Source organism: Chrysemys picta, chromosome 24 (genome assembly GCF_011386835.1).
Source record: "Chrysemys picta bellii isolate R12L10 chromosome 24, ASM1138683v2, whole genome shotgun sequence".
NCBI classification, from domain to species: domain Eukaryota; kingdom Metazoa; phylum Chordata; order Testudines; family Emydidae; genus Chrysemys; species Chrysemys picta.
The window spans coordinates 8,674,961-8,695,442 of record NC_088814.1 but is presented as its reverse complement, the minus strand read 5'-3'; the positions used below and the strand labels follow the sequence as shown (position 1 = coordinate 8,695,442).

Here is a 20,482-nt window from a genome sequence, read left to right as displayed (position 1 = left end):
TATGGCAAGAGGGTTGTATTTAGGGGAAACTAAGCAGATTCAGTTTTCCAGGAATGGCTATATTTTGATGAATACCCATTGTGATGGGGCGTCTGTCCCTCACTGGCAGAATAGGGGTTAAAAACAGCCCTAGAGAGGCTGTGGCGGAGGCAGCCAATTAGAAAGGGGCTGAGAGGAGTAGCCAATCACGGCCAGCAGGCTCATATAAGACGGGCTGCAGGGTAGAGTAGAGTTCAGTAGTTGATTGGAGCTCAAGGGGAGAAGACCAGGCTCCTAGCAGGAGGAAGGCACGCCAGCACCTGGGATAGAGCAGGTGCTGGCGTGCCTTGTCATTTGTGTAGGTTACTGACAGGCAAAAGCTAGTTTGGTACTGGCCTCTTAATGTCCATGTTGATATGAGTCCAGAGGCATGTTACCTATAGGTACACAAGGAAAGTGTTGGTGGTGCTCCTTTTAAATGTTTGTTTATATTGGCTCTTGGGAGATTTGAGAGGGTGTTTTCAATGCGTGGAGTATGAGTCTGTCATATCTTTTATAGTATTTTATTTGGAACATAGGAGTATGAAACTTCCCATGCCAGTTCAGAGGTAACTGAACAAAATCCCACCATGTACCTGGCCAGTTGTGTAATATTTGACACAGTGAAATGAGGGGTGTCCTTCCTGTCCAGTGTGGTTGGCCACCTTTAAGCTTTGAAGTATCAGGCTTGTTTAGGACAAAACGGCAAACGTTTTGTTCTTTCTATACAGCTCCTAGCACAATGGCATCCTGGTCCATGATAAGGGCTCCTAGGCACTACAACAATACTAATAAGAATGGTTAACATTGTCCAGCCTCAGTTAAGTCCAGCTATATTAATTGACAAAAACTTTGAGTATTGCAAGCGTTGGAATAGCAGCAGCAAAGACTGCACAGCAGTTGCTGGTGCTGCAATTCAAGATCTTGGGACTTGGATACTCAAGGATGGCCAAAGCAGGGTGAACACTGCAAAGCAATTTCTGTGAATCTGGGTTTTTCACTTGAATCAAGTGTGCTTGTGCCCTTCTCTGTTAGAGGCAAGAAAACACTTCTAGGGAACAAGTTAACTTGTGGGAATGTTTGTGGAAATGGCTAATTTTAAGCAAATATTGGAAAATATTATCAGGAAGTAGGTCTTAAATTCATAAACTAGAGTATTTGCACCAGACAGTCATTTCACTTTTAGCATCAATCTTGGCCTCTAGCAGGACTTGAACTTGTGACCTTCAGAACCAAATGTGAGTCTCTACTTCTTGAGCTAAGGAGATGACTCATTTAGCTGGCAGCTTTAGTAGACTCATCTTCTTACGTGGAATCAGCCTGTAGAGGGAGATACTTCACCAGTACAAGTTACATATTTATCTAATCAGGGAATAGAAACATACTGTGTCCTGTCAAACAGCTCTAACTTGTAATATGTACTCTGAATGAATCGCTTGCAAGCAAGCTATGAGCCAAGAATCCCTTGCAAAAACAATTAAATGAAATTCAACTAACAAATTTGAGAAAATCACTCAGTTAAGAATAATTTGTGACTGAAAAGTGCAACATTTGAATGAATTAATGTTTTTGAATTGTTCACTCGGTTCTGACCACATCAGTTAGCCGGTGAATCTTTTCCGTTTGGACAATTAGCGACTGTTTTTTTCGCCCTCCAGAATTATTCCATTTGTCCGACCCGTGCGATATGAAGATGTACAGCAGAAAGTGAAAACAGCCTTTGGCCAACCACTGGATCTCCACTACATGAACAATGAGGTACAGACACTTTTCAAGCAGTGTGAAAAGTACACAGGGGCTTCTCTAGAGACTGAGTTTAAATTTAACTTCCCAAATTTCATCTGAAATTAGCAGTTACTGCACAAGTTAGCTCTGGGGGGAAAATGGCACTATTAGCAAAAATCACACTGATTTCTAACTGTTTGCTTTGGAAACATTGACATCTTTCTTTCTCCTATACATGTTTTTTGGAGGGGATGCGGGTTTCAGGGGAAACAGGGAATTTGGAGTCATGTGACCATTGTGCTATCCATTCCAAATGCTGGTCCTGTTGAAATTGTCTCCCCCATCTCGGAACATGTCACTGCCCTCCCCTTTTTTCCTTTTCCGTACTGCACCCTAAAGGATGGGATTTTTTTTTTTTAAATCTGTTCCTTACCAGCACAATGCCACAAAAATTAACAGGAATAAGTGGATCGTCAGTACTGGCGTATGAACTGACATTCTTGAAGTCAAATAGTTCTCCAGCACCTTCCTTGTGGCAAAGTTGCTGTGCTTTATAAATAGGAAAGTGCAATGTTCTGTAAATATTCGGGGCATGATGATTGCTTATTAGCACCAATATGTTTGGTGCAGTTCAAGACACCCTGTGAAGACAATCTCTGTCCCCAAAGAGTTTACAATCTGATAGAAACAGTAGACAAGATGCACTAGAGAGGAAAGAATAAGGGGTTTTTTGTTAGCTTGATTCATTTCTTGCATCTCAAACTGTAGCATCTCTCCTCTGAGCCATTCACTTTCCCTTTTATCATACGTACACTGTAGATGGAGTTAAATGCAGGAAGGATGGTGGAGAATATGCCACAAAGGGGGGCACTGTGGGAAAGGACAGTAGTGAGAGGAGATGACAAATGGGGCATGACAGAGCAACCTGGTAGAGTTGGTATCAGAGATGTAGGCTGGGATGGAGCGGTGTAAGGTCTTGGAGGCAAGGACAAGAAGTTTGGGCAGTGAGGATCCAGGGAGGTAGATCTTATCAGGTGAAGATAATTTATTGGCCAGATTTTAGATGTATGGAAGGGGGCTGACGAGGGCACTGGGGATGCCAGAGAGGAGGTGGTTGCAGTTACTATTTTGATGGTTCTGTATGTATAAAGGAAATGCATGTGGAGTACATTCCAGAACTTCCCCAGTTGTCTGCCTGTCATTTCCCCTCCTAGTGAGGTACTCCTGAGTTAAACTGCATAGAGCCTCTGCATTTAACCTCCTAGCTTTGTAGCAAGGTGCATATTCTCATTTTTATCATCTCCCACAGGAGCTCAGTTCTGTCTAACCTGGCTAAAAACAGTGTTGTTCCTCCTCCCTGCATTAGCTTATTACCTGAGGTCCACTTTCCACCTGCCCCCTTATTCCCGGATTCACAAGTATCCCTTGTGACACTGCTGCTGCATCGTGGAGTGAGGAATCTCGCTCAGACCTTGGGGTTTTTTTGGTGGGTTTTTTTTGATCCACAGAGCAAATTCAAGTAGAAATCTCAGCCTTTTTGCAGCTCGCTCTCATGGGGAATCTTCCTTGAGGTCAGCCAGTATTGGGGAGAGGGGTGGGAGGAATGTCCCAGGGAAAACGAAGGCATCATGAAGAGTTTTCATGGGAGTCCAAACAGAGATTCTAAATGCTTCGTTATCCTATCTTGTACTCTTCATCTTCCAGTGGTTGTTTAAACGCCTGACTGGACAATGCGTGTGTTATGTTTAATGGCTCTGTTAATTACGTTTTTCTTGTTTTACATTTTGCAGTTATCTATTCCCTTGAAAAATCAAGATGACCTGGATAAAGCAGTAGATATCTTGGACCGAAGCTCAAATGTGAAAAGCCTTAGAATATTACTGCTGTCCCAGGACAGAAACCATGTAAGTAACCAATTTTGTGACACTGCAACTAAGTGAAATGCTTGAGATTTTTCACCTTGAGATCCTTATGTCCCCTAGTTAAAGAGCCTTGCACTGCAGTGGTACTCCAGTAAGAGAAGCAATATAAAGTAGTAAGACTGCTATGCTCCACATTCAAATAACCTCTTTGCTTGGACTTTACTAGTAAGTATTGGCTTAATTTTTTTCCTGGTTCAGCAGACTTTTAAGAGTAAAATTAGTATAAATAGAACCTCAGAAGCATCCCCTGGTAAACTAGAACAGGTCATCTTAGTGGATTTGGTTCATAGAGTTGATTTTTGATTTTGATTAGATAGCACATACTGTGTGAATTTTATAACTTAATATTTGTTTGGCTGGGTTTTTGACAGTATTTTGATTAGAGTAGGCGGTGCCCCTATAAGAACAAGGTGGGGCACTTGCTAGTAGAGTGTTTGGAGGAAACTGAGTGCAACATATGGGACACTTTGCCTGTGTGCCCAGAGAGCAGAAGGCCCTTCCCTTGTAAACTCTTCAAGGTCAAAGCTTGATTTTACCTCACCATTTCAGAAAGCAAGCCTTATTTTTGAAGGTATAATATTAGCACTTCTTGGGGGAGTGGATGCCTCATGAGCTACAGAGCCTTTCAGCTTGTAGGTCGCTAGTTTGAATCCAGCCTAATTCAGCAGGAAGCTGCTCCCATCTGATGGATGTTTACTTCTGCCGGTATGAGATGAGCTTGAAGGGTCTCAGTTCCAGCTTCCACATCAGAAACTTGCTGTGCTTTGCACTGAGACACCATGAAAACCCGGGTTCCATCGGGAGAGTTTTCCCCCAAAGCGCTCCATGTTAGGGCTAAGCCATACTGGCAGGACAGAGACTTGTGCTGCTTGCTGCTATAGGAAAACGGAGGACACAGTGAGTCAACTGCCCTAGTGAATTATGTCCACCAGCATAAGATCCACACAACTTTTTTAAAGCTAAAGTTTATGGTTAAATGCAAATAGCTAATAACGTGCAGAGAATGGTACATGGAGCTGCACAAAAAGTTAATCTAAATGTAGCTGCTATCAAATCCTGAAAGTTCATTTCTATTAAATTCTGTAGGACTTCTCCATAAGGATGAGTGCTCAGCACACCTGTAATTCTTGGAGAGGTCAGATTTAAGGACTTAAAGGTACTTCAGCATCTCTCAAACATCACCGTCCATGTTAGATAAAAGTACAATGACCTTCAGATATGGTTTAACACCACCACTGTGCAATCAGGAACTAGCCTGTAAAAGAGAGCCTTACATTTTTGGTATTGGAGAAGAAACGATCATGTTTTTACTGCCTTCCATTAACTTGAATGTTTTCAGGCTACTAATAGGTGTAAGAGATTATCCAAACTTTACACAAGCCACCAGTGACTACCTGCAGTAAAGAATGAATTCTCCTCCGCTCACCAACCATTAGTCAGTGCTGTGATGATGTCCTCTATTAGTTGTTTTTTCCTCTTCTGCTGGAAGCAGAAGCAAATTGTTGCACAGCAAGGGCTTCAGCAAGTGCCACTACTTCCCCTCTCCTCTGACTTCCTCTTCAGCTCCAAGCTGCTTGACAAGAGAGCCCTGCATGTGATAAAGCAAAAGCCCATGAGCCTGAAGGAGGCTTCTTGGCTGCATGATCTCATCTGAGCGAGGCAGCGGGAAGCATTTTTTCCTGAAGTACAGGATGCAGATTTTGTTTTGGTTGGGCTCTTTTCTTTTTTGGGGATGGAAAGGTGATGCAGTGACTTTGGCACAAATATGTGTGTAAAACTAATCTAGTTTTACTGCACTAGCTGTGACTTTACTGGTGAGAGTTTACGACAGTACTTATATTCATTTAATATTGTACCTCTTGCCAGGGCAGCTATGCACCTTATCCTTTTAAAAAGAAACTCTGCCTTTGATCCTTTCTACCAGTACAGATGCTGATAGTAGGAACTGCTATAGCCAATCACCTGAGCTTGTAGAGAAGATTGAGTAGTAGGGCTAGATCCCATTGGATTTTGGGGTAACACCATTGACTTCAGTGGAGTTGCATCAATATAGAATAGCCGAGGATCTGGTCCATAGAAAAAAACTCAAATAAAAAAAATTGAGAGATAAAGAGAACTTGAGACAAGGCCCCCACTCCAATCCCTACCTCAAAAGTGTTGTGCCTTGGTGGAAAAAAAAACTGAACTTAACTAGTCTTTCATTGTACCCTGCTGTTCACCAAGCTCTGGCTTTGGTGTGCCACCAGGGAATCCAGCCCTACAGGTGAGGGCTCTCAACAGAAAATGTCCTGCAGAGTTAGTAAGGCTGGCCTAACCGATCTCAGCTGCTGCTGCAGCTATAGGTGGGAAGGCAATGTCTGAGAGAATTTGACTTGTATGTTGCCAGCGATTAGTGATTTGCAGTCTCTGGTCAGCCGCAGGAAGGGGCAGGGTGAAGAGGAGAGCTGTTGGGCATTTAAATAAAAGGCATCTACCCAATTTGTTGTAAACATCTGTCTGAGAGAATCCTGTGGTAGGCTGAAGACTAGATCCTTATCTACCGGGTTCGATGAACAATATCCCAAAACCCTTCATTAAAATACAGAGCCTCCCTTTGTCACTGGAAGAATTAATGCTGGTAATTTATCTCTAGTTGCTTAGGCACCTTTATGAAGCAGTCAGAGGACAGTGGATTACACCATCAGCGTTAGCTTAACTGCAACCACAACTAGCATCTGTTTACTGCTTTAGCCTCCCTTCCATAGAAAACACCTTCACAAGATCTGAGAGAACTGGCTTTGTGTCTGTATCTAACTACAGTCAGGTGTGTTGATGGCATTCTTAGTAGGGCTGTCTGTTCCTGTTGAAGATTCATCCATGCCCTTCACTCTTGTTACCCCTTCTGCCCCCAAAGACAGTGCTCTCCATGTTCCTTTAATAGCTGGGTAGATGCATGGTGGGATTGGCCTCACTCTGCTCCCATTGAAATAATGTGTTTTACCATTATTTCAATGAGAGCAGAGTTACGCCAACACTGAGTGCCTTTGGAAATCCTATTCATGGTGTCTAGCAGGGCTCTATATCACCTCAGTTCTCCTGCATATGTCCTTCAGACCCTGTGAGGCTCTGTTCAGCTGCACCACCTTAGGATCTGAAAAAAACTGATTTGGGGGTAAGCTTAGTTCCCTCTTTCTTTTCTTTCTCCTTAAAATCAAGCCATTACTTTTTAATATTTTGCATGCTGTGTATCGTAATATAAGGTGCAGTGGTTGGGTAGTTAAGGCACTTGACTACAATCCTGAAGGTCGTGGGTTCCAGTCTCACACTGACTTACCCATTTTGCAGCTGGGTGAAGGGGATGTGATCTGTTGGGTGAGGGTAGTCAAAGGTGGTCAGATGTGATGTCGGCCTCATCACCCCTTGTGTACCATTGGCTGTGAAACAGACATGCCTTAACTTTGTCAGCCCAATAAGCCATTGGCTTAGGGACTTTGATTTTGTATAGTGATATCGTCAGATTTTATATACCAGTTACACACTGCAACATTCATAGTCTTCTAATGTAAAATGAAGCACTCAAAAGGTTGCCTGTGAAAATGTAGTTCAGCTCCCTTGTGCATATGCAGTACGAAACAGTCTTTAATTACATGGTCACATACTGTTTTTTTCCACGGGATCCCTGCTTCATTCAGAGGATAGAAGGTTGTTCGTAGGACCCCTTCCTCATTTGTTGCAGAATTTGGAAGGTTTATATGAGGCAGGGGATTGCAGGAAGAGAAAGAATGGTCTCGGGTTTAAGAAAGTTGAACGTTACCTTGGAGAACTGGATTCATTCCCTGCCTCTCCAGAAAAATTCCTGTATGATGCTAAGCAAGGCATTTTAACCCGACTTCTCCTAGGTGGTCACTTTCATTGTGTTCTCATTTTCTGGATGCCCAGCTTCGGACTCTGGGATCTAATCACCAGAAGTACTGATCGTACTCAGCTGCAACCGAAGGCAATAGACATGTAAATTACTATGTAATGCTAAATACGCTGAAAAATCAGGTCCTAGGTGTCTCAAAATGAGCACCCAAAATTAGTGAACAATTTTGACCTTAATTTTTCTGTGCCTTGCTTTCCCATTTATAAAACATGAATAACCCTCCAACTTCACATTGGTGATGTGAAAATAAGATATTTTTGAAGCACTCAGATACTATAGTGATAAGCACCATAGAAAAGACCACAAGGAAATTAAAATTCTGCCCTCGGAACAGCATCTGAATAGTGTGCTTTAATAAGGCTTGGAGTGACACCACTCAACAATGAGAATAAAACAAAATATTGAATAGTTACTCCCTCTATTCCTTGACTCACTTAGAGATCCTGAGGAAATATGATCATGTAATTAAAGACTATCATAGTTCATACGTGCAGGGGGGCTGGATTAAGGTTGCCCAGACATTCTTAATTCTGAGATTTCCTAACTTGTGTGTTTGACTATGTAATTTTAATGTAGATTGTTTGCAATTTCCTAGCTTGTTAAAAAACAGAAAAAACAAATTCCATCATGTGGAACCACATTGACGCCCACATGGCTTGTCAACGGGATTGGAACCTTTAAATCCATAACTCGGTCTCTGGCACTTGAGTTGTTGGAGTAACTGATAACAGTAGTAGGTTGTCATCCTCTGTAGTTACTAGAGGAGGACAAAACCTAGTTTAAGGGATCTCCAGGTCATCCAGTCTCACCTGTATATCACAGCCCACTAAACGCCACCCAGCCACCCCCACACCAAGCTCATCAACCAGAACTAGATCAACATACATTTTGCCAGTGGGTTTCAGATTCCTGCTGACATCAAAGGAATGGTGAGCCTTGGGTTCCATTCCAGATTGTTATCTAGTGGTCAGAACCTTCTCCACCTGTTTCATCCTGTAATCGGGAAGCTTGCCCTGCTGCTACCTGTATTGTTCCTGTTCTCTGCATGAAAAGGACTTCAGTCTTCAGGGCTGTCATTCATGCACCTTCTTGTTAGCAGTAAAATTCATATTTCTGAAAATGTGTCCGGGCTGCTCAATTTCTGCTTTCTCTTCTCTCCCAACAGACTAGTTCTTCACCACATTCGGGGCTGCCAAAACAAGTCAGGATCAAAACTTCCCAATCTATGGGGGATGTGAACACAGCCTACCAGCCACCAGAGCCCAGAAGTAGGCTCCTGTCTGTCAGTGAGTATTTCTCACCACTTCCCAGCCATCTTCGTATTCTTAGCCATGTGTATCCATTGGGCATTAGTGTTCATGGTGTCAGAGGAGACAGTTCTGAGAAATCTATTGACTGATTGTAGGAATATTCCTAGGACAAAATAATTCCTTACCAAAAGCCCTTTATACGTTTGTGATAGAATAGTAAGGAATATTGATGTAATCTGTTGAACAGCTAAAGAGTTACTAAGTGGGATGTTCCAGAAATTCATTGAGGTTAGAGGTTTGGAAAGGCCATATTTAGTCCATTAAACTTTTTTATTTAGACTGGCATTTAAGTCCAGGAAACTACAATGAATTAAATCTTGGGTTCTGGCATCCATCAGCCACCCTGATTAAAGCTTTACTAGGAATATAGGAGTTGCCATAGCAGATCAGCCCAGAGTCCTGCATATTCTGATATCTCGGATAGTGGTTAGTATCAGATGATCAAACAAAGGGTGAATACAGGAGGTAGCTGGGGCCTGCCCCATTCAGAATAATAAGAAAATGTACCTGCCTTTCATTTCTCAAGCTTATTCACAGCCGCTATTCTAATTAATTCATGCTCCAGTTGAAAGATCGTTTCAGGGCTGCTGACTGTAGCAGACATGCACTTTTCAGTAACGAGTTCCAAAGCAGTTGCATTTCATTCAGCAATAGGGCAGCCACAAGAGAGCACTGAAGGTCACTTCCATAATGAAAACCTAATTCTTGTGTGCTGCTGATTATCAGCTCCCATTCATTTCATTGGAAGTTCTGGGTGCTCAGTACTTCCGAGGAAGCTTTTGCTGTGCCAGGTCCTTAGCTGTACACGCATTCATTAAGGCAAATTATAGTGCCCTATTTAATTTGTTGACTTAAAGCTACCATAAATGCATAAATTTATCCTTGACCCCTGCTTGCAATGGCTTTGACTAGTTGGAGCTGCTTATCTGTAATGTTCCCTTGCATAATTGTAAAGTATTTTTGCGATCTGTGGGTAAGAAGTGCTAAGAGCTGTTACTATTATTAGAGGCTGTAAACTTTTAATGTGAAAAAGGAAAAAAACAGACTCTGAGACACCCCTTGAAAGCTGTTTGGACAGAAATGCTATCCACAAATGTGACTTATAAATAAGCTTCTTTTGTATGTGAAATCTTGATGTGTAATTATAGAATCATAAAAATGTAGGGCTAGAAGCAACCTTGAGGTCATTTTAGTCCGTCACACAGTACTGAGGCAGGACCAAGTATACCTTTCAGGGGTTCTCAAAACAAATTTTTTGGTGGCCTCCAAAAGTGCGGCCACCAACTCTTGCTGGTGGCCGGTATGACAATTTTTCTGAAAAACTTTATTTGTTTTTCCTAAAGCTAATTAATATGCACATATACCTGTCCAAATCATTGTAATTTATTTATGTAGGGTTTTTTTTGCAGACTCAATAACAATGTACAGTTGTCTATTCTTTACTGAACCTAAACAGAATAGAAACATAAATAAGGTGTTTTGCATGTTCTTGTCTTTTTGTTGTTGTTCCTTTTGCTTTTTTCGTTTGTTTGTTTTTAATAGAATTGCTAGCTAGTAAGTCTGGGTCTGTGAAAAGTGATATTTGTTCGTTTGTTAATATCACTTTTGACAGCAGCAGACTTGTTAGCAAATGCACAAATATCACTTTTTACAGCAGACTTACTCAGCCTTGGCAAGCCGGGGGACAAATTAGGTGGCAAGCAGGCACCTCATTTGTAGCCCAAAAATAAACCTTGAGAAGCCTCCATTCCTGTCACTGATATGGTTGTACTCTAGGCTATAGAGCAGTCTAGATCTCTGGAAGGTGGCTGCTCTTTCTCCCCTCCTCCCCCCACCCCCTTTTTAATTTGGGGTGAGGAATGTAACCCAGTTTCCTGGAGGATTTCAAGCTCTGCTTTTATGCCAGATGTAGATGGGAGGCTAATACAGAGCAGTGTTCTGCTGTGATGGTTTGGATGTGCAGAATACACCTGTGTGGATACCCATCATATAAAGCAGGCAGTCTGCCTGCTATGCAATTGAGGTTTCTGAAGTAAAGATAAGTTTTATAAAAACAAAAAACAAAACTGAAAATGGTAAGTGCTGTCTGGCAGCACATGTTTTTTTTTCCACTCACTTCCTTTGATATACATTGATTTAGAACCTACTTCCTTTTCCTGCCCAGTGATGGTGACCTTTCCACAATAGCGGCTGGCCTGAAGCCAGTGGGACTTGGGCTCCCTTCATCAAGCCATGGCATTGTATCAGAAAAAGTGAAAGTGTGCTCTCCTGACTCCGCCCAGCTATACAGCATGCTCTCCTGTTTATCTTGGTTCTGATTGGTTGCCAGTGTCAGGTGACCTCTGCAGGCTTTCTTGGAAAATCAGGCAGTCATTTTTTAAAAAGCAGATGTAAATTGTTTCACATGTTTGGATGCCCGATACATTCCAAGTTATCTCTCAGTATGTACGTTGCCCTGATTTCAGCTTACTATCACAAGTGTAATAAACTGGGGGGTGGGGAGGTTAGTAATAGCTGTATGAAATATTGTCATTAGGAAGGCACTTGCCAGTTTTCATGTGCCTATTGCAGCAGCTGGGCATATTGCATAGGTTAAAGACAGCATCATATAAGCGCACACGTCTGGGAGTTCTCACCTTCCCAGTTCTGCTGCTGAGTCACTGTCACCTTGGGCAAGTCACCTTGGTCCAGATATTTTTTCTCAAGGTCCTGAGCACTCACAGCTTGAGTCAGGGGGAGCTGTAAGTGCTTAGCCTAGCCCTTCTGGTAATCAGGATCTTACCCTAGCTTGGCCTGTCCAGCCCCATCCTTCCCCCCCGTGAAGTGTCCGTATCCTTATCCCTTCCTTTCTGAAGCACTCTGAGGGTACATCTACACTTACTTCCTGGTTTGCCGGCAGGCAATCAATCTTCTGGGATTGATCCCGGAAGTGCTCGCCGTTGATGCCGGTACTCCAGCTTGGCGAGAGGAGTACGCGGCATCGACGGGGGAGCCTGCCTGCCGTGTCTGGACCCGCGGTAAGTTCAAACTAAGGTACTTCGAATTCAGCTACGTTAATAACGTAGCTGAATTTGCGTACCTTAGTCCAAAGTGGGGGGTTAGTGTGGACCAGGCCTAAGAAGCACAGAAAGAAGAATGTTGAGGATTAGGCTACCCTCAGTAAACAGCGCACTCTCTGCGCTCACACACACACACTCTAGTCAAGCAGATGCTTGACCAGAAACCTCTTACAGTAAGTACCACAGTGCCCTAAGTTCTTAATTTTTCCCTAGAAATCGTTCTCCTGTCCTCTAGTCATTGACTCATTCAGGTTGGTTGAGACTAAAGCATTAGTCTTTGCAGTGCAGTCTTCAAGCTATTTATGCAGTACTGATCTCAGGTGGCAAGGAGGAGATTGCTGGGTGTGCTTACTAATGCAACCCAGCACTGCTTCAGGTCTCCTGTAATGTATATTTAATGAAACACTAAATGTTGGGATGGCTAGCGCACGTGATGCTCGTTAGGCGTCGGGGATGCTGCTGCTAAAACTAAATGGTGCTGTATTTTGCACGTAGTCATTAATAATGGCTGTCCTGACAGGAGCATTTTGTGTAGGCAGAAGCTGATCAGGCAGCAAGGGGATAGTGCTTCCATTATGTGGTCAGGGTAGCAAGAAGGCCCTCTGCCTTTGAGTTCTCTTCACGCTCCTTCCAGCACTGAGATAGTGGAGGCAGCACCTGGAGTGTCATGAGAGAAGAGGGCAGGATAGATAGCTATGGTCTGTTGAGGCTCAGGGGCTTCACAGGTGACTCTTGCATGGGATTTTAAACAGCAGTCCTTTTGTTTGTTGAATTCTTCACTTGCCAGCAATGCAGCCATTGTATTAAGTAGCACCTATGAGCTCAGTCTCTGCACATACCTGTTACGATAGCTCCAGAATTGTTCTCCTCATCGTGAATGTTTGAGTGCTCCAGAATTCAGACTGTTCCTGACTTTCTTGTCTTTATGTACATGCACACAATCTCTTCATTAAGCATCTGGATAATAAACCTCCCTCTGTGTCTGTGGTCCAGGTTCTCAGAACACAGGCCGAAGTTCACCTCCCCCGGGGTATGTTCCAGAGAGGCAACAGCGAATTGCTCGCCAGGGGTCTTACACCAGCATAAACAGTGAAGGCGAGTTCATCCCAGAGACCAGTGAACAGTGTGTGAGTATAAACGTGTGGGTGGTGGGGAATAAATCCAGTAAGCACCAACACTGCTGGCAGTCTTTCCTGTGCCTGCGTTCATCCTAGAATATTCACCAGCAAACAGCTGCTGCCTGCTTGTTCAGTTAAACTCTGCTGTTGTGTATGTACCACTCCAGTGCAGCCCTTGAAACCCTTTGCTACACTGCCAGGAGCAATCCCTAGGCATAACCTGTGCAGGCTCACCACCTATCAGTGAGCTCCTCTGTGTACCCTTGACACACATGCCCAGGGTCACCACCCCTGGCTCTGTGATCTTTTCCTGTCTGAGCAGAGACTGCAGAGACTCTCTCACACCAGGAAGCGGGACCACAGTGCATCTTGTGAGTGTAGATGTCGGTTAGGGAACAGAATCTCTGCTGGTGCTGGAGTCAAATGGGGCCCCAGATGGGAGCTGGGAGGTGGCACTCACCTTGGCAAGGCTGGGGGGGGGGTGGGACAGCTCTATACATTGTGAAGGCCGACTGGTCTCCAGTATGATGTATATTTCCTTCCTTAAATATACAAACACAGACTGTATGACTCTAACCATATCATTATGCATCTGAAGAAGTGGGCATTAGCCCACGAAAGCTAATGCTCTAATAAATTTGTTAGTCTCTAAGGTGCCACAAGTACTCCTGTTCTTTCTTCTAACCATATCGTACATGTCAGGGCTCTCCATTATCTAAAATAACATGGTGGCTCCAAACTGCTGCAACCATAATCCCAACAAGTCCTCTGGGGGGGTGAAAGATGGGGTGTACTTTCTAAATAGTTCCCCTCTCTTTCTGGACTTACCCCAGTCACTCACTCTGGATGAGCAATGGTGACCGCTGCATCCTTCTATGCAGCATTTTATGTGGCAACATCAACTTGGCTTACTATTGCAGTTTTATTACCTTGTTTTACAGATGTTGGACCCTCTAAGCAGTGCTGAAAATTCCATATCAGGAAGTTGTCAGTCCTTGGACAGATCAGCAGACAGGTACAGACCGACTGATAAGACCTCTTATGTGATCAAATTGTGATGAGGTTGTGTAAAGGTCAGTTTATTTTGCACTTTAAATCATTTTACTTAGACAATAGGATCATAGTCCTACATAATTTCCCAATATACTTCCTAGAGAGAACTGACTGCATTTTAAGGTTATGGTTTTGCCAGAAAATAAAATAAATGAATCAAATGGGGCTTAAATAGCTTGTTTGTTTAAAATACAGCCTTTCAGTGTATGCAGATTGTGTGGGGTTAGACTGTCGGAGAACATCTGGCTTCAGGGTACTGAAATTTGACAAGACACTACTTTTAAAAACACACAAATATTGGGATGTTATGCGACATATCATTACACTAGATCCGTGTGGTTTATAAAATGTCGCATTTATTCTAAAGGGGAAATGAGGGATTTCTCTCCCTCCTCCTGGAGGAGTTCAACTTCCTTCCCCTTTCTGCATGTTGCTAAATTCCCCCCTGCTGGCAATAGGGGCACTTGGCTGCTCCTTGCAGGGGTTGGCCAGGATCTAGGAAGGGTAAGAAAGAAATCTTATTAGGGAATCTGAAAGGTGGGTAAGCCTCACTCCATCTAAACCTATTTAGGAGAAATGGATGTGAGAAGCCTGGTTTTGTTGCCAAGACTAGATTTGTGTAACCACCCACCTTAACCTCTTGGGAGACTTTGAGAAAGGTTTCCGCCACTGCTTCAGCATGGTCACAGAATTCCATGTGTTGGGGAGGAGCAGGAGAGAGACTCAAAAGATGCTGTTAACCATGTTCATACTTTGGCAAGGTGGCTGCTTTTGGTCATATATAGAGAGAAGTGTATGTTGACCTGTATAGTAGGGGAAACTGTCAAACCAGTAACAGACTTTCTGTCCCAGAGAGCAAACAGTCTAGGCGCACAAGCTGGACCAGCAGGGCTGATGGCAGGGGAGATTGAACCTAGCTAACTTGGGTTTAGCCGGGTTTTAACTTTTAACTTTCATAGCATAAAAGCAGGAAATAAATTACTGCCGCATCAATTGTATTGCTGTGTAGCATCTTGGCTTTCTGTTGCTTCTGGGCCAGAGGTTTGAGATCTGCACTTACCCATCTGGAGCTGAATTAACTTGCAGTGTCCACTGCTGTAAATATCTTCTGAAATGGCTTGTGATCTTTTTTTAAATAGCCCTTCTTTTCGGAAATCACGGATGTCCAGAGCACAAAGCTACCCCGACAACAGACAGGAATTCTCAGGTATATCAGCACCTAGTATAAAAAACATCCATTATAGGTAATACAGGTTCTGACTTTAGTGTAGCTAATTTGTTATGTGCCGGTATTAGTCTCACTCCTTATATTTTCTGTTTTTTGGTGGTTATCCCGCCTTTGTTTGCTGGATACATCATAGCTTTTCATTGAAAAGTTCTCTAGAATTTACTGCCTTTTCCTATGAAGCCTGCTGATTGTGGAATGTGCTGCCATTAGAACTTGTTTACATTGCATAAGGAGTCTCTCTCTCTGCTCCTTCTTACCCGTTACCAGATCGTGAGAATCAAATATATGACAAAGCAGGGAAAGGGGGGACGTACCCTCGGCGCTACCATGTCTCCATGCAACACAAAGATTACAGTGACGGTGAGTATGTTGCAGCCCTTCGCCTCTTGGGTTGAAATTGGAGGGGAAGGAGGCAGCAGCTCCAGAGGTGAGCCAGCACCTTTGAGTGGCTGTGGGAAACTTAACAACTAGGGCACAAATGTAACTCCTCTATTTGGAGAGCCTCACCACACACAGCTCCCTTGTGTGCACAGTTGGTGCCATGCATGGTGGTGGTAGCTCAAGATGCATGCTGCCATGTGTGATACCAGGTTTCCCTACTGATGCAGGCTTGCTATCCTTTGCTCCATCTCTGCCCTCCCTCTCTGAGAGCATCCTTGCTGAACAGTGCCTTCCCTGGGATGATGAATAAGCACATTGGCCACAGGCTGGAGACTGTGACATAAAGAGGCTTCTACCTTGGGGATCCCCTCTGCTATTTTTATCCTGCGTGGATCTTTGGCACCAGCTATACCTCGTCCGGCTCACTTTAAAGAGTCTTTAAAGCTTCCTTTTAGTAAGACACTGATGGATTTAAAGGAATAAGTCTGTTAGATGACCTGCTGGCTGCTTGGGTAATTTTAGAGATTAAATTAGTCTTAGCCTGCATACCCTAGTTAACTACCCCTTGTGCTGTGCTGTGTTTGTAAGCCTGGGGTGTTATCTGGCAAGCCAGTCTCTCAGTCCTCTTACTGCAGCCTGTGTGGCCATTAGCAAGCTTCGGAGCTTGCATGGCAGCTTGCCCACTAAGGCTCCTCAAACTTTGCTTTAATTTAAGAGTAAGTTCCTGTTTGGAGCTTGGTGAGGCTGCAGAGGAGGTATGCCTCAGAGTGAGGGCAGTAAAGTGACTCCCCCTCCTGTCTCTCTTGATTATGATGGAGGGTAAGTTGTCCTGCGCTCAAGTAGCATACTCTCTGAATGTGCATGTTTCAGCGTGTGACCTGCACTGTGGTGGATTTCACATGTCTGGTTTCCCCTTCCCCCAGGACTCTGGTCTCTGGCCATGCTTTCCTGTTTGTGCCTAGGTTATTTGGCAACACTTAACGGTCTCCTCCGCTCCCTCTTCCCCATTGTTAATATCTTCAGGCCGGAGGACGTTCCCCCGGATACGGCGGCACCAAGGGAACCTATTCACGCTAGTGCCGTCAAGCCGCTCCTTGAGCACCAACGGGGAGAATCTGGGCCTGGCATTGCAGTACCTGGACCCCCGTGGGCGCCTGCGGAGTGCTGACAGCGAGAATGCCCTTACCGTGCAGGAAAGGAACATTCCAACCAAATGTAAGTGTCAGGTGCCAAAGCAGCCAATCTGGGGCAATGGGTGCCGAGGGAAGGCAGCATGGATGAGGGGAGAAGGCCCTTAATTTAGTGGACCTGGAGTTGGTGTCCGTCTGTCCAAGAGCTTCACTAGGACAAAGTGCTCCAAAGCCATGCAGCCTCAGGGTTGCATTTGAACATGGCCATCTACTCTGGCTCCTCTGGTCGATGGGTCCTGATGCTCAGAAACGAATTGTCTCAGAGCTTGGTGCTCCTTCTGCTCCCACTTGTGGTGGGAGAAGCCAGTGAGAGTCCAGCTAGGAAAGCATTTCCAGACATAGAATATCAGGCTTGTTTTCTGCATCCCAGTCAGTGTCCTGGTCTCACTGTTCAGCAATTCCCATTTTGGTACATTATGATCTGACTATGTAAGAGAAATTCCAGTAACTGGTTATGCCTGAAATAGCTCTGGTGTCACTAAATAAGAACATGTGGATTTAAAAATACTTTGACAGCAGTCCCTAAAATACCCAGCACTGTTCCTCTCCATGATCCGTACCAGTAGTGGTCTGTTTGCTGCAAGCTCACGCTGAAAGAATTGGCTTTCCTATTAAAAAGCACAAGGTAAAATCTGAAATCAGCTGAATCCAGGTGATGTCCAGGGTTTTTAAGCAGTTCTTAAAGAGCTGTTTATTTCATTGGTACTGTTTATCTTGTGTAGAATGAGGCTTGCAGACTACAGTATGTTACTAATTAAGAATTATTTTTGTTTTTGTGATTCCTGGTAGTAAGATTTATTTCCATGTTAATGGAACCCTGGACTTGTTTGGGAAAGTTTCAGTTTGTAAAGAATAAAAATATCCAAGTTATTTCCTCATAAAAATAGGTACGACAGGACAAAGTGTTAGAATGTGGAGAGCATCAAAGATCTTGTGCAGTAACTTTGAAAGTTAAGTTTAGTGACAAATGTAGGGGTTAACTGTTTAAAACAAAGTAACTAAATCAAATGTATCTCTTTAAAACATTGACTCCCAATAGCAAAGTCAATTCTTTATGCCTCTTTGCATCCTCAAATTGGCTGCTTGCTGCTTGTTTTTTATAATGAAAATACTTTGTTTACAGACTTTTCTTTGTAATTGGAGGCAAAGTGGCGGTAAAACACTGATTTAGTGTTACTCCCGTTTCTCTCTGTGTGCTGGTCTAAATGACTGCAAAATATGTAGTTCAGTGGAAAACTGAGCTCAGTTATTAGAATCTGACACCAGAGTTTCCTATTTATACAGAACAAAGGTTTTGTCCCATCACAAAACACTCCTCTAGTGCTGCCAGTGTAAACTAGCCTTTAGCAAGACACCCAGCTCCTTTTTATTCCCTGGAGGGAGCAACTGTGGCAAGATTAGGGATTTAATATTCACCTCCCTCCCCCTAAGGTAATAGCAGCTTCTCCTGAGTGGATGCTGAGGGGGAGGAAATGCTGCATTCCAAAGCAATAGACCACTTACCTGGCCAGAGATGATGGCTGCATTCTAATGGATTTATCTCAGTGGAACCCCTGATGGAGTGAAGCGTCACTAAGTTCAGTGAAACCACTTGGGACATATGCGCCAAGTGGCATTTCGTTACGTTGTGTTCCATGTGTTCATTTTAGCATGAGTGTGATTCAGTGATTAGAGCAGGGGTCTAGGAGTGCATGTTGGAGCCCTGAATTTTAGTCAGGGTTCTGCCACTGACTCACCAACCTCGGGAGAGTCACTTCCCAGCTGTAATATGGATATTGAAATCTCTTTGTAATAGGATTAATGTTTGTACAGCACCTTGTGATCTTCAACTAGCACTGTAACAGGGCAAATTATGATTGTGTTTGCAGCTCCAAGTGCCCCAATAAACTGGCGACGAGGGAAACTTCTGGGACAGGGTGCCTTTGGTCGTGTGTACTTGTGCTACGATGTGGACACTGGCAGAGAGCTTGCAGCTAAACAGGTCCAGTTTGACCCAGACAGTCCTGAAACAAGCAAGGTATTTGAAAGAACTCCTCAAAGCTGCCAAACCTAACCATGCAGACTGAGATTTTGTCTGTCTCTCTGGAAGCTAACATCTTCCGCTGCCTGTGCTAGGGCTCCAGGCTGCAAGGAGTCATTTAAAAATCACTCTTCTGTTAGTGTTGAGAATAGCTTAAGCTTGAAACTGAAATCTATTTCCTTACTCTACTTTTGGTCCTCCATCCCTTACTGGCTTTTTGCGAAGTTCCTTGTGGGTGCTGAGTGGCTACCATTGGCCTTGTTAGACAAAGTGCATGAGAAAAACTAACACTGAGACATTTGGGGGTTTGACATACAATTTTGTGTTTGCGAAGCCCCCTTAAGGGTAAAAAAATGGTAAATCTTATGTTGACCCATTACAGGAAGTTTCTAAAGATTTATTATTCTCTAAACAAACTGAACTTGGATATCTAATTTCTTGGCCAAAAGGAAGACTGTACGTCCAGGCTGAGAACTTGGCTCTCTTAGCAGTTTTAACTGGCATTCCAGTTGAAATGGGAGCAGGGGGCCATTGGGTGCATGGCCTGCAAGAGTAATGGAGTAACTTGCTGATGCCTGCACCCTGACTCTAATGTGCATTGCCATCAGGGGCCTCCTTGCCAGTTTAACATGCCAGCTTCCCAACATCTAGCGAGTTCACTGTGAGGCGGGAGAATTGGTCCATGGAGATTTAATTGTTCTAACTGAGCAATGGGGATTAGGATCCCAATTTAAGTGAGGCCCTGACCATAGTGGGCCCTCATTTACACCGAATCTCTGCTGTAAATCAGATGGTGATGCTGGGCCAAGGGAGAACAGGCTGGAATGTGTTTTGGAGGCGCTGACACCCCAAACCTGATTTCATTTATCTGTGTAGTGGCTAGTTCCTCCCTCTTGAAAAGATGCAACCTCTCCACAAATGAGAGAGAAAAATCTGGCCTGTGGCAGAGGAGACTGTTTCAGGGTCTGGAGGACTGAATCAGTGGGAATGCTTGTGGGGAGGGGGCGGGGGGGGTACCATGCTGCTGTTCTACAAACCAGTTGTGCTCTGATACCTTTAAGGGTCAGCGTGTTCATTCTCTGGGAGAATCCAATGTGTTTCCTGTGCAGTCAGGATCTCTGATTCAGCCTGAAATTGTTGGATAGCCCTTCTGCCATTGTACTATAAAACTCTGTTGCATCTGTGACAAGGAAAAAGGAGAGAATCTTCATGTGTGTGGTTGCAGACACTTTAGATCCTACAAGATCAGCATCCCTTCCTAAGCTTGAATTTGAGTAAAACTCACTAGCATAAATCTGGGCAGGAAACCAGTGATTGAAATTCTTAGGTTAAGGGCGTCTAAGAAATACCTTGGTATCTAAAGGGCTGAGGATACTACACACTCACTCCTAGCATATCTGCGGGGCTTTCTATTCAGTTACTGTTTTAAAAAACAAACAAACAAAAACCTCACAACCCTCCAGTCCAGGAGGAAGGGACTATTCCCATGTTACAACTGGTGAAATAATTTATTTTTTGAATGACTTGGCCAAAGCCATGTAGTAAGACATTGGT

At 43.8% G+C, this 20,482-nt stretch overlaps 1 protein-coding gene across 3 annotated transcripts in view; it reads left to right on the top strand.

Annotated features, from left to right (window-relative positions):
- MAP3K3 (mitogen-activated protein kinase kinase kinase 3) overlaps window positions 1-20,482 on the top strand; it is a 53,282-nt gene that overhangs the window by 20,904 nt on the left and 11,896 nt on the right. For all 3 annotated transcript variants that reach the window (XM_042857148.2, XM_042857149.2, XM_005309625.5), the window contains 9 exons: window positions 1,677-1,776; window positions 3,534-3,647; window positions 8,735-8,855; window positions 12,932-13,065; window positions 13,998-14,071; window positions 15,249-15,316; window positions 15,605-15,697; window positions 16,742-16,933; window positions 18,777-18,925. In XM_042857148.2, coding sequence (XP_042713082.1) covers window positions 1,677-1,776; window positions 3,534-3,647; window positions 8,735-8,855; window positions 12,932-13,065; window positions 13,998-14,071; window positions 15,249-15,316; window positions 15,605-15,697; window positions 16,742-16,933; window positions 18,777-18,925 — 1,045 coding nt within the window. The remainder of the gene's footprint in view (window positions 1-1,676; window positions 1,777-3,533; window positions 3,648-8,734; window positions 8,856-12,931; window positions 13,066-13,997; window positions 14,072-15,248; window positions 15,317-15,604; window positions 15,698-16,741; window positions 16,934-18,776; window positions 18,926-20,482) is intronic.